Below are 14,118 nucleotides of genomic sequence, written 5' to 3' on the forward strand. Positions count from 1 at the left end.
AACTAAAACATCGGCAATGAATGCAGACGATTGCACAGATTTATCAACAGACATTCTGTTGCATTGAAAGCCGAAAGAGGGTGTGTGGGGTGGAGAGGTAACGAGGTAGAATGGGGCACAGAAACACATTTAAAAGGCACGCGCGGCAAATGAGTTCACGGTGGGTCTGCGCGCGCGAGCTCGCATTCCGGGCGGTCAGGATGACATCAGCCGAAAGGATTCCAATCAGATTCGGCTGATCGCGCGACTTCCGCTCAGTGGGACGCGCGCTGGCCGAGGGCGGGAGCGAGCTGCCGGGAGCGTGCGGGACTCGGGGAGCGAGAGGGCGCGCGCGCAGCACGGCCGTTGCTTTGATCTCGAGGGTTTCTAAAATCTTGCTGTACACCGTCGGGGCGCCGAGGAGGAGGGAGAGTCGGTGCAAGGAAGCGAGTCTGGCGGCCGTCATCAACCAGGGGGGTGTGTGCATGCGAGCGGCGGAGCGATGGGTCTCCTCAAGCTGACGGATCAGGTAGGAAGCCAAGGGACTGGGGGGGGGGGTGGGGGCAAGATGAACGAGGGGGAATGGAGAGCAGCCAATATACGGGGTTTGGGGCTGGAGCTGGGGGGAGGAATGGAGAGCCTTGCCAACCGGCGCAAGCGCCGAGTCGAGGGGCCGGTCTCGGTGGGGGTGGGGGTTAGTAAGAGAGACCCCTGTCCCCGGGACCGAGCAGCACCGTGCAAATATCGTGATGTGGCTACCTCCCGGAACGCGGGTTCGGAGCGATATTGGCTCATTTCTTTGCATTTTAAATGTGCCTCGGGCAAGTGTTGTGCTAGGCTTTGCTCTCAAGGATGTAAGCCCACCCCCTCCCCTCCATTCCCTACCGCTTTCACCTCTCCCGGTTGAGTTGCTCGACCCATGCCTATTAGGAACGTGAATTAAAAAAAATCTATTTCATGTATTTTCTTCTTGCCGTGTTTTAAATACTGGGTTGAAGCGACGTCGTGTTGCAGAGCAGCCCAGTTTGTAAGAGTTCAATGGAAAAGATAATGCCACCAACTTGAAAGCTCCGCGAGCTTCAGTCAGCTGTCAGTTCCGATCACGGCCAGTTGTGAAAATAAGAGTTGATCGCGCTTTCCTCTTCCCCTTTGCGTTTTATTTCGCATATTATGGTCTACACAAACGGTTATTTGTGTGTGTCAACACAAGACATGATTTGATATGAACTCTTCCTGTATCAGAGAGAGAGAAAGAGGGGGGATGTTAAAGATTTTCCGAATTTCCACTGCCTGCATTAAAATGTCAGTTACTATTTGGGTGAAACGACTGTAGTCATCGACTTCATTTCACTTCCTCTTTTGAAATGCACGAAAAGTGAGATACGCGGTTTTTCAATCCTGACAAGCGGAAGGAACTGCAGTGGAGCAATGAATTGTATAATTTTAAACGAGTGATTATACGTATTTTAGTTCTCTGTTTTAGTTCGAACTTTAAAGCTTTTGATAATTAGATGCAGATGAAACCGGTTTAAAAAGGGTCTTCTCTTGAATAGTTCATTGTTTAAGAGTAGAATGATTTAGATTTTGTTATGATTGCAGCTGGGGATCTCTCCCAAGTTCATAAGAACAAATATTCACAAATACATTTTGGCACTCCTCGGGTTCATTTGGATGAATTGCTGCAAATTCATCCAACTGATATCTACAGAAAGTGGTAGGTGAGCACATTTACATTGAGCACTGCCACAAGAAAGCAGTATCAATCCTCAAGGACCCCCACCATGGGCTCTCTTATTGCGACTACTACTGGGCAAGATACAGAAGCCTTGGGTCACACACCACCAAGTTCAGGAACAGTTATTATCCTTCAGCCATCAAGCTCCTGAATTGGCAGGTGTGGGTAACTTCACTCACCACAACTCTGAACTGATTCTACAGCCTACAGACTCACTTTCAAGGACATGAAATCTATGTTCTCTGTATTATTTTTTATTTGCACAATTGTCATGCACATCAGCTGTTTGTCAGTCTTTGCGTACAGTTATTCACCAATTCTAAGAGGAAAATGAATCTCAAGCTAGTGTGTGGTAATACATATGTACTTTGATAATAAATTTACTTTGACTTTGTAAATTTATTTTGCAACTAGGAATATTAAACCTTGCATATGTTGTTTGCTGCTATTTTGTCATAATCCTATGTTTTGTCTACAAGTCAAACAAACCTTGTGGAGTTTCTATTCGATATAAGATTTGGCAATTGTATTATTTAATTTTGCAATACTACAGGTTGGTGCTACAGTAGAATAGTGGTTAACACGATGCTATTACAGCTCAGGGCATCTGAGTTCAATCCAGGCATCCTCTGTAAGGAGTCTCTCTCGGTCCTTGCTATGGAATACGTGGGTTTTCTCTGGGTCCTCCAGTTTCCTCCCACAGTCCAAAGGGTAGATTAATTGGTCATTGTAAATTTTCCCATGATTCGGTTAGGGTTAAATTGGGGTTGTCCTGGGTTGCTGGGCAGTGTGGCTTGAAGTGCTGGAAGGGCCTATTCAGCGCTGTACTTCCCCTCAGTGGAATCAGTCAGTAATGAAAGCAGAAAATGTGTGATACATTCAAATTCAGCAGCACCTTTGAAAGGAAAAAAAGTTTGTGATCCAGTTAGTCAGAAAACTTTACCCATTTAATATTTTTATCAATAAAATTACAGAAGGAAAAATTTTAACACTTTTCTCTGCCTCACATTCAGTGATGTACTTTTGAAATGATCGTTATTCTGTGGAGGGATCGGTGGCAGCTAAGTTACGTGCAGCAAGGTACCTCAAACAATATCATGTGGGTTTGATTCAGGAAGATCTTCATTTGCTTGTGCTTGTCAACTCCCCACAACCCCCACCCCCACCCCCCATGCTTTTGTTGCACTTGCCTTTTGCAGGTCTCTGTGTCTTATCAGTCTCAAAGCCTCACTGCCAATGGCTGGCTGGGATTGATCGTGAGTGATGGATTCAGAGGCTCATCAAAACCACTATGAAGGCCTTTACATAGCTTGAGATATTATCAATGTATTTGATCAGGTTTTGAAGAATTAAACAATAGAATAAATTTATTGAGAATATAAGTGTTCAATGGTAAATAGAAACATCAAGATTAATGTTGAAATAAACATTTACCTGTATGTAAGAAATAGAAGCAGGAGTAGGCCATTAGCACATTCTGTAGAGTTATGGTCTTGCTTGATCTTTGACCCTAGTACCGCTTTACTGTACTAGTCCCATATCATTTAATGCTGTTAATATCAAAACCTGTTTTATTTCTGTTAAATTTAATTGGTGATGGAGATCATACTGTCTACTTTAGTAGAAAATCTCAAAGATTCACTTTTCTGCATGAAGAAATTTAATGGGAGAACCCATATTTTGAGATGATAACTCATAAGAATTTTGTATGTTCAATAAATTCAACTCCCATTCTTTGAAATTACAGAGAATATGAGACCAGTCAGTGTGGTCTCTTTTGTAGAGACCACACCATCTCAGGCATCAGTTTGGCCTCACATGACGAATGTGGGGAGTGCATGGGGGCAGATGGGGGGTCTGGTAGTATGGGTGGTGCATGCCCCTATGGCCTTTCAGTCTCACCCAGAATGTTCCTTGCAGGGAATTGATGGGTATGTGGCACTCCTTCAAGAAAGTTTTGAGCATGTCATTTAATATTTTGTGTATTTACCTGGGAATTTCATCTCATGATGAAGCTCTAAATAAATGGTTGAGCTTGGGAGTCTGTTGTCAGCACATGGCTGGTTCAGAGACACAAAAGTGCATATGGAGTCTGGAGTAATAAACCAACTGCTGCAGGAACTCAGTGTGTCAAGCAGCATTTGTTGGTGGGAAGAAATAATTGACATTTTTTGGGTTAAGACATGGGTGAGCTATGTACTGAAATTCATTTTGCAGTTGTATGTCCAACATTGTCAGGAGTCACAGGACCAAGGACACTTGGCTGCATGGATCCAGAATTGGCTTGCCTACAGAAGGCAGAAGGTTATAGTAGATGGAGTGTATTCTGCCTGGAGGTCGGTGACCAGCGGTGTTCTGCAGGGACCTGGTCTGGGACCCCTGCCTTTTGTGATTTTTATGATTGACTGGATAGAGGAAGTGTAAGAGTGGGTTTAGTAAGTTTGCAGATGACATGAAGGTTGCTGGTGTTGTGGATAGTGAATAAGATTGTCATAAGTTACAGTGGGATGCAGAGCTGAACTGAGAAGTGGCAGATGGAATTCAATCCTGAACAGTGTGAAGTAATACACTTTGGAAAGTCAAACTTGAAAGAAGAATATGAGTTTAAAGGGTTTTTAGCAGTATGGAAGAGCAGAGGGATCTTGGGGTCTGCATCTGTAGATCCCTCAAAGTTGATAGAGTGGCTAAGAAGGTCGTTTCAAAAAGAACACATTGACTTGAATTGACTATATTTTATTTGTTACATCCTTCACATACATGAGTAAAAATCTTTACGTTACATCTCCGTCTAAATGTGCAATCATAGTAATTTATAATAAATAGAACAGTCAATGTAACATAGAAATACACTCAAATCAGTGTGAGTTAATCAGTCTTATGGCCTGGTGGAAGAAGCTGTCCCGGAGCCTGTTGGTCCTGGCTTTTATGCTGCGGTACCGTTTCCTGGATGGTAGCAACTGGAATAGATTAGGGTTGGGGTGACTCGGGTGGCCGATGATCCTTCAGGCCCTTGTTTCACACCTGTCTTTGTAAGTGTCCTGAATCATGGTAAGTTCACAATAACAGATGTGCTGGGCTGTCCGTACCCCTCTCTGCAGAATCCTGTGATTAAGGGAGGTACATTTCCCATACCAGGCAGTGATGCAGCTAGTCAGGATGCTCTCAATTGTACCATCTGCACACTGGACACTGGTTCAGCTATTTCAGTGATTCCATAAAATAAGTTTGAATGGCAATTCCAAGATACTGAACTGAAGCCTTAGATGTCCAGCTAAGAATTTGTACTGGAGAAAAGATGACTTCTGTGGGAATAATGTTCGTAACAGTGAAATACAACAACCAGCAAATCACATTGAGCTTGTATATGAAAAAATAGGAGGACCAGCATTGTGGGAGTGTGATTGGCTGAGACAACTACAACTTGATTGGAGATCTGTCCACTGCCACATCCCCTGCAATAGAGTAAATTGTAAGTAAATCACCAAAGGTACTAGATAATGTCACAACTGTCTCCATGCTATACACCATGAACTGTTGCCCAACATATGGCAAACAAATGTTCGTGTCACCTCTGTGCCCCTGGTTAGAAAACATATTGGACTAAGGAAGGACCATGTTGCTCAGAGGAATCGTGAAGGTGATGAAAGTAGTAGTCCAACTACGAAATTTCTGATATGTTAACCAGGCAGTTACTTGTGAAATGTGGCTTGGTTTTAAGCTGGAACAAAGTTCAAGAAGCTTCAAAAAAGTTACAAGCATTCAGCTTTTGTGAGTATAAAGAATCAGAATCTATTCTGCGTGCATTAAGGTTATTGCATGAACTTCAAGTGGGAGACAAAAAGCTGCTTGTTAAAGTAGATGCAAAGACCAAAGCTCATCTGGATGAATGGAAGGCCAAAAAGAAAGGAGTCAATAGAGTCACGAAAATATGGGATTCGTCAGATGGTGTTGTGAATGAAGAAATCAAAAGAAGAGATTAGATCATCAAGGGAGCAATAGAAGGATTAATAAGAGAAATCTCCACTGAACTAAATGGACCTTCCGAAGATCAAGATGCACATCCTAGGAAGAAGGAGGAAGGCAAGAAAAAGAAAGACAAGAAGTTGAAAAACAGAAGAGACGGAAAGAAAGAATGTGAGCGAGAAGGTGAAAGGTGTGCTTGTCTATTAAAATAACATTCATGATTCTTGTGGCAACATATTTTGTCTTATAGAAAAATTGTGTGTGCATTGATATTGATACATTGCAGTATTTTTCTTTATAGCTAATTAATGGGTACATAATAGAAATTTGTGAAGTGCTACTCATTGTTCCATGAATGATCTGTCAAAACAAAAAGGGGTAGTGTCTCTCTTTCTGTATCAATGCAGGCACTGTGTTTTGATATCATTTCCTCTTCCTTCCAGAACTAAAAAATGCTTTTTAAGAGATGATTACCCCATTTTGTTTTTTTCTCCCCCTGGATTTGAGTAATCCTGTGTTTGAAGGGTCACAACATATTTGTGGACACTCTGTTAGTGTGGTGAATGGAAAGTATAGGTTCTTGATTGCAGAGTACACAACCTGGGCGATATAATTATTTTGGTGTGTGTTACTTTACTAGTTGTAGATCTTGAGTAGAGATGGGAAGAGGGCAAATTGTGATATGAAAGTTGTATATAAGCTCTTAGTACAGGTGTCCCCCACTTTACGAAAGTTCGCTTTACGCCACTTCACTTTTACGAAAGAACTACATTAGTATCAGTGTGAGGAGTTTCTTCTTTTATATTACTGCTAAGGCTAATAAAAATGGCTTCTTTGTTATGTTAGAATAAAATGGCTTCTTTGTTATGTTAACTGCTGAGAAAGTGCTTTTCTATAGCAGTTTGTTTGGGTTATGATTACTGATTACTGAAATTGTATTCATTTGCTAACCATTTGGGATAGAGGTTATTCTTTCTTGTGTGTCCGTAAGCTATTGTTTTAGCGGGCTTTGGGGCAGGAGGCGTGATGGGGACAGAGAGGAGACTCGATGCTGTAAGCTGGGCGACGGAATGGATCCTGAGCGGGAGTCCGAGGCCCAGGGTCTTCAGTGAGGAGAGGAGTCGAGGACAGACTCGTGTGGAGCGTCTGGTCGACCACTGTGGTTGGTCCCAGGGGGTGGGTTGAGGAGGTCGGAGGGGATTGAATGGTGGAAAGAAGACTCCGCTAATTGAGCTCCAACGGTTGTGCATGAAGTGGTTGAACTCTGATAAGTTTGGCGCCTTTTACTTCCCTTTTGTATTGTATCTCTATTAATTACATAGTTCCTGTAAGATCTATAAATTGTATTCTGTAAATCGCATATGGTGTACTGTCTGTTATTTGGTGGGGTGGGGTACATCAAACAGCATCTACACAAACTTGATTACCCAGTTTGGCGGGGCCGAAGGCTGCTACCCCTAGACAAAAGTGAGCTGAGCGAGCCTGAGGCTTACCAGAAGGCTATATTAACCGAAGGAAATCCGAAGAGGATTTTCACTTTTACGGAAAAAGGCACCCGCTTTAAACTTGTGTTTACCCCGAAAAAGGCTACCATAACCATGAAGCCTTGCGCGGGCAGGTGTGTGTCTACAAATCGATTTTGGCTAAATCTTCCCGATTCTGATAAGTGAAACTACAATGTACATTTATTTCTATTTTATATAAGCTTTGTATTTATCATATCATTCCTGCTTTTACTATATGTTAGTGTTATTTTAGGTTTTATGTGCTATTTGGTATGGTAAGTTTTTTTCGGGTCTGGGAATGCTCAAAAAATTTTTCCCATATAAATTAATGGTAATTGCTTCTTCGCTTTACACCATTTCGACTTATGAGAGGTTTCATAGGAACGTTTTACTTTCGGATAGTGGGGGAAACCTGTAATAAAGGCCACACAGGAACCAGTACATTTTGGCCCAATTAAGTAGCTGCTCCAGTTAGCTGAAGTTTAATGGAAATAATTAAAATGGTATTAAAAAAAAACTACCATTTCACCATGTAACAAATTATGTATTCAAATGAAATACAGAACAAACTAGAATACTACTAATATTGCTGCAGTCACAATAAAACTGTATTGGTTCCTAATACTTATCCATTGGGGTTTCATCCACATTGTATTCTTTTAGCTGTAAATGAACAAAATCAGTGCAGACACCTAGTGCAGATAATGGATTGTCTTCATACAATGCTGTTGACAATTGCATCCTCCAAATCTTCATTTTTCCTTGTAAGAGAAATGAGAAAAATTCAAGATTATTGTTGATACTTTCAAATTCTTCATAGTTTCTAACTTGAAGTAGTGAAATCATTTAATTTTCATTCCTGGCCGTTCCTGGCATCTCCATGCCTGAATGCTTGAAACTGCAGTGAGCAAAACAGTTCTGAGTTGTCATATTGCTCATTTCTCACCACATATCTGACAAAATGATATTTGAACACAACTACACACGACTGATGCTATTTAAAAACTTCACTCGCATCATGGTGTTATGTCTAATGGCCATGCATGTACACATGACTGACACTAGTTAGAAACTGTTTGGGAACTATCCCCAATTTAGTGACAGTGTCCCAAATAAATGAAGGGAATCATGGCTATTTCCTCGATTAGTTTTGATTTTTTAAAAGACTTGTCCCAAATAAACATTGCCCTGATTAACCAAAGGCCCAATTAACTGGAGTCCACTCTAGTTAATTTTTGTCTGTTACTTTTTTCATATTTTTAAATTTGAAGACGGTTGAAATTTTAAGAGATTATTATGGATGGAATAGTTTCAAAAACTGGTTAATTTGTTTTTGTTTATTGTGACTTTTTTCCATGTCTGATATTAAAATAAGGGTGTACAAATAAGGAGTTTGGTAATTTGATTAAATTGTCGTGCTGGATCATTATTACCTTTAAAAGAGAAAATTACTTAGTTTTTTCATGAGTGCAGAGCATTCGTCGTATAATAATATCAAAATGTGTTTGAACTATTTTGGTTGGGCATGATCTGTGAACGTGAATGCACTCAGTTTGTAGTCCTCTGCGTTGCAGCACATCGACTTCAAGGTTCAAGAGATACTGTTCTGAACTGCACTGTTATAACATGTGGTTACTTGAGTTACTGTTGCCTTCCTGAAATCTTGAACTAGTCTGGTCATTTGCCTCTGACCGTTCTCATTAACAAGGTGTTTTTACTCACCGAGTGTTTTTTTTTCACACCATCCTCTGTAAACACTAGAGACTCTGAGATACTCAGACCACCTCATCTAGCACCAACAATCATTCCAATGTCCAAGACACATTGATCAAATTTCTTCCCCATTCTGATGTTTGATCTGAACCTCTTAACCACATATGCATGCTTCTATGCATTGAGTTGCTGTCACATGATTGGCTGATTAGATATTTGCATCATTGAGCATACCCAATAAAGTGTATGTCTTACTCTATATGCCCAGTGCATTAATTTACATTTTGATAATTTTGCCATTGTGTATATTAAATCGATTGAACACATAGTACAGGAAAAGGCCCTTCAGCTTGTGCTGTTGGTGCTGAGCATGATAGCAAATTAAACAAATCCCTTTTGACTGTACATGATCTTTTAGCCTCCATTCCCTGCATATTAGTGTGCTGAACTGAAGCCTCTTGAACACCACTATCATATCTGCTTGCACCACCATCACCACCCTTAGTAGTGCATTCACCGTGTCTTAAATAAAATTTGCCCTGCACATCCCCTTAAAACTATGTCATCTAATATTTGACATTTTGTACCCTGGGAAAAATGTTTCTGACTGTCTACCCTATTTGTATCTCTTCATAATTTTATAAACTTGTGTCAGGTTTCTCTTCAATCTCTAATGCTCCAAAGAAAACAATCCAAGTTAGTCCAACCTCTCCAAGTTAGTACAGCCACTCCTTGTAGTAAATACCTTCTAATCCAGACAAGCTGGGTTATCATCCTGGTAAACACCTTCTGCACCCTTTCCAAAGCTACCACATCCTTCCTGTATAGGGTGACGAGAACTGCACGGAAAACTCCAAGTATGGCCTAAATGAAATTTAACATTGTTGCCGTTTGGCCCCTAACTAATGCCATATGCTGTCTTTGTCACTGTTAACTTGTATTGAAAATTTCATTGAGTTGTGGACTTGGAACCCAAGATCTCTTCGTACATCAATGCTATTAAGGGTTCTGGCATGAATTTATATACTTTGCCCTGAGATTTGACCTCCCCATGTGCAACATCTGATACTTGCCCTGATTAAACTCTGTCTGCCTATCTATGTAACTGATCTGCAGTATATCCTCTGACCATTGCGAGCAACTTCACCCAGTTTTGCATTGCCTGCAACTAAACAACCCACCTACATTATCATATGCTGTTTATACAGTCTAAATCACAAACAACAGAGATTCCAGCACTGGTGCTTGCTGAGATGTGCACTCCTCACATGTGCTAGATTTAAACGTGATTTGTAAACTATTCATTTCCCTCTCTGTGCTTATTTGTTGTGTACCTCAGTTTCTCAAATAAAGGAATAAAGTTCCCCAAACCCAACTAGTAACAAATTTTCATTGCTGTAGAATTGTTTGTCCAATAAGACTATTTTGCAAAGGGGAAGATGTTTACTGAGATGAGGTATTACAAGCAGAAAGATGGGGGAACTTCCTGTTGTTAAATATTGTGGTTGATTGCTGACATTGAAAGAAACTGGTGCCTCATGCAGCCGTATAGGAACTAGAAGAAGGTACTTTGTTTTAAAATTGTTCATTATTGTATCTATAATTTCTTTTAATGTACTTATTCCCCAAAATTATGAAATTTGATTATATACTAACTATAATCAAGCTTTTCTAGCCACTGATCATTATCCTTTGGCTTATTGACATTTTTGGTACTCATAGGAAAAACAGTGCAGAAAATGTTTGTTAGTTTTTTAGCAGATTGTATGACATATAGAGACTGCATGTTGTACAATTTAGATACTTTTCTACACCATCCTTTTGCTTACTGAATGTTCATCGGTCACTATGCTTTCATTTGTACTCCAGCTTCAAATGTATTTTTTGACTAGGAAACCCGAAGCTGCACTTACCAAACTGTATAATTTGATCAGCATCTTCTTCCCAATTGCTTTGAAATGCTCAGAATATATCTTTTTCATTTTGAGTGTTTGATCCCACTGATGTCATCCTGAAATGCATGTTTGGTTCATTTGCTGGGTTCACCTTCAAGATTATTCAAAATTCTTTAATGTCATTTCAAGTACACAAGTGTAAAGGAGAGTGAAATGATTGTTGCTTCAAATCTGATGCAACACTAAAAAACAATAATTAAAACAAAACACCACAAATATACTTAAGATAGCTTATATACATTGATTGTTAGTTCATAAAATGACATTTTAGCCACAGGAGCATCTGTGACTGACAAGAAATGATAAATTAGTGGTGGTGGGGTGGGTTAGTAGGTGCAGGTGTTGATCAGCTGAATTGCTTAGGGAAAGTAACTGTTTTTGAGTCTAGTGGCCTGGGTATGGATGCTATGTAGTCTCCTTGCTGATAGGAGTGGGACAAAGAGTTCATGAGCAGGGTGGGTGAGATCCTTTATGATGTTGCTGGCCCTTTTCTGGCACCTTTCTGTTTATATGTCCTTAATGGCAGGTAGGCTGGTGCCAATAATAAGTTGAATGGCGTTGACCCATTATAGAGCCTTCCTGTTCACTGCAGTGTGGTTTCTGTACCATGTAATGTTGCTGCTTGTTAGGATGCTCCTACTGTGCATCTGTAGAATGGCGTGAATATAGATGTGCATAGTCCAGCTCTTTTCAGCTTCCTGAGAAAGTAGAGGCATTGGTGAGCTTTCCTGATTGAGTATAATGTGTTCTGGGCCCATGAGAGATTGTGCAAGATGCACACTCCCAAGAGTTTGAAACTGCCCACAGTTTCCACTGCTGTGCCACTGATGTAAAGAGGCATGTGAGTAACTGGAGTCAATAGCTATTTCCTTTGTTTTGTTGAATTTGAGGAAGAGATTATTTGCCTGGCACCAGGCCTGAAGCTTTTTCACCTCCTCTCTGTAGGCTGTTTTATCATTGTTGGTGATGAGCCCCATTTCTGTTGTTTTATCGGCGAACTTGAATACCTGGATGTTTGACCTTGTGGTCCTGTGTGAGCAGAGTGTACAGCAGTGGGCTCAGTACACAGCCCTGGGGGGGGGGGGACACCGTATTGAGGATGATTGGAAGGGAGGAGTGGTTGTGCATCCTGAACATCTGATGTCTGTTGGTTCAGAAGTCCAATGGTCCAATGTCCAGTATTTAGACTGAGGAGTAGGAGTTTATTCACCAAGGTCTGTGGATCAGTAGTGTTGAGTGCCAAACTGAAATCCATAAACAGCATTCTGACATAAGAATCCTTGCTTTCTGGGTGTGTCAGGGCTAGATGCATGACAGATGCTGAGCGGTTCTGTCAGTAAGTACGTTGATGAGTGTCCAGTATGGCAGGAGTGGAGTTTCTACCAGCAGCTTAAAGCACTTCATGATGATTGGTGTCAGTGCCACTGGGCGGTGGTTATTTAGTTCTGAAGGTTCAAAGGATTCAAGGTACATTTATTATCAAAGTATATATGCATTATACAACCCTGAGATTTGTCTTCCCCATAGCCATGAAACAAAGAATAACATGGAACCTGTTTAAAGAAAAACATCAACCACACATGCAAAAAACAGATCGCATAAATGGCAACAAAAGAGAATGAGCGAAAGACAGAATATAAAACACAAAATCAGTTCAGCTGAATGTTCATTATTTGCAAGCTGCCCTCCTAGTTCAAGTCATCCAAGCAACACAAAAAGGAGTGACTAGAAAATGCGTCATAATGTTAACTACAGTCCAATCCATAAACTGCAGAACTTCTGCATCATCCTCCAACAGCATCGAGGGAGAGAGATACCATTTGAGTGAAGGGACTTTCCTTCAGGAGCAGCAAGGGGGAGAGAGAGAGGGAGACCGGCATAGGCAGACACCTTCTCCAGTAGCAGTGAGAAAGGCTGGTAGACAGCACTGAACATTCATTTGCCTCAATGTTTTCAATCTTCAGTTGGTGAGAAATGGAGTCAATTATGGGTATGCATCCTTCTTGGCCTCGAGACTCACCTTCCAGAACCCTCTCAGAGACTGTAGAGGTTTCTGGTACAGGGATGATGGTAGCTGATTTGAAGCTTGTGGGAACAGTAGCCTGGATGAGTGAAGTGTTGACGATGCCACACACATCAAATTTGCTGGTGAACGCAGCAGGCCAGACAGTACCTCTTCCTGGAGATGCTGCCTGACCTGCTGCATTCACCAGCAAATTTGATGTGTGTTGCTTGAATTTCCAGCATCTGCAGAATTCCTCGTGTTTATGTTGACGATGTCAGTGAGCTGGTGTTTGTTCCTTGACATAATGTCTGGCCCAGCTGCTATATGGGGGAGTGGAGGGGTGGAGTTGACTCTCTAAAGTGTCTGCTGTTGTAACAGACATTGGCTGCTCGCCTGGGAGGAGAATAATTTTTGTGGTCGGCAGTGTGTTGCATGCCTCAAAGTGTACATGAAAGTTGTTTAGAGTATCAGAGAGGGAGACGTCACTGGTACAGTTAAAGCTGTTTTATCCTTGTACAATCAATGATAACCTTGATGCCACTTCTGCTGGGGATCATTATTTTACAGGTGTTACTGAATTTTTGTATGTACGCAGTCTTTGCCCTCATGATGCCCAAGATGAGGTTTTCCCTGGATGCTCTGAGAGGTTTCATATTATTTATGTTAAATTTATGTAGAGTTTTGATGTAGTTTGGTCGCAACTATTTTATTAAATCATTTTTTTTTGAAGAATCAACTTGGACAATAAATTTTGGTTGGGTTCTCTATTTGTAGGAGTCATGATTACTTTGACCTTGCTACATCAACACCTCTGGTGAGGACTCAATTGATAATTTTGATCACCTTTACTATATCTCCTTGCTCTTCATCACAGACAAACATTGAGAAAATAGAAAATTATAAAAATGAGATCCTGCAGATGCTGGAAATCTAGAGCAGCAGATACAAAATGCTGGAGGAACTCAGCAGGTCAAGCAGCATCAATGGAAATGAGTAAACATTTGCCGAGACCCTTCATCAGGAATGGAAAAGAAGAGGGACAATGCCAGAATAAGGTGGGGAGGAGGAGATGGAGGATAAGCTGGAAGGTGATAGCTGAAGCCAAGTGGTTAGGGGAGGGGCATTGAAGTAAGAAGCTGGTCGGTCATAGGCAGAAAAGAGAAAGGGCTAGAGAAGTAGGAATCTGGTAGGAGAGGAGAATGGATCATGGGCAAAAGGGAAGAAGGAGGGGCACAAGGGGGAGGTGATAGGCAAGTATGGAGA

The 14,118-nt window shown here is 41.2% G+C and overlaps 1 protein-coding gene across 7 annotated transcripts in view; it reads left to right on the forward strand.

Annotated features, from left to right (window-relative positions):
- Nucleotides 1-281: 281 nt before the first annotated feature.
- Nucleotides 282-14,118, forward strand: part of LOC140199474 (serine/threonine-protein phosphatase 6 regulatory ankyrin repeat subunit C-like) — a 163,069-nt gene continuing 149,232 nt past the window's right edge. For all 7 annotated transcript variants that reach the window (XM_072261620.1, XM_072261626.1, XM_072261622.1 and 4 more), the window contains exon 1: nucleotides 282-508. In XM_072261620.1, the coding sequence (XP_072117721.1) occupies nucleotides 482-508 (27 nt within the window). In that variant the 5' untranslated portion in view covers nucleotides 282-481. The remainder of the gene's footprint in view (nucleotides 509-14,118) is intronic.

This window comes from Mobula birostris, chromosome 6 (genome assembly GCF_030028105.1).
Source record: "Mobula birostris isolate sMobBir1 chromosome 6, sMobBir1.hap1, whole genome shotgun sequence".
NCBI classification, from domain to species: domain Eukaryota; kingdom Metazoa; phylum Chordata; class Chondrichthyes; order Myliobatiformes; family Myliobatidae; genus Mobula; species Mobula birostris.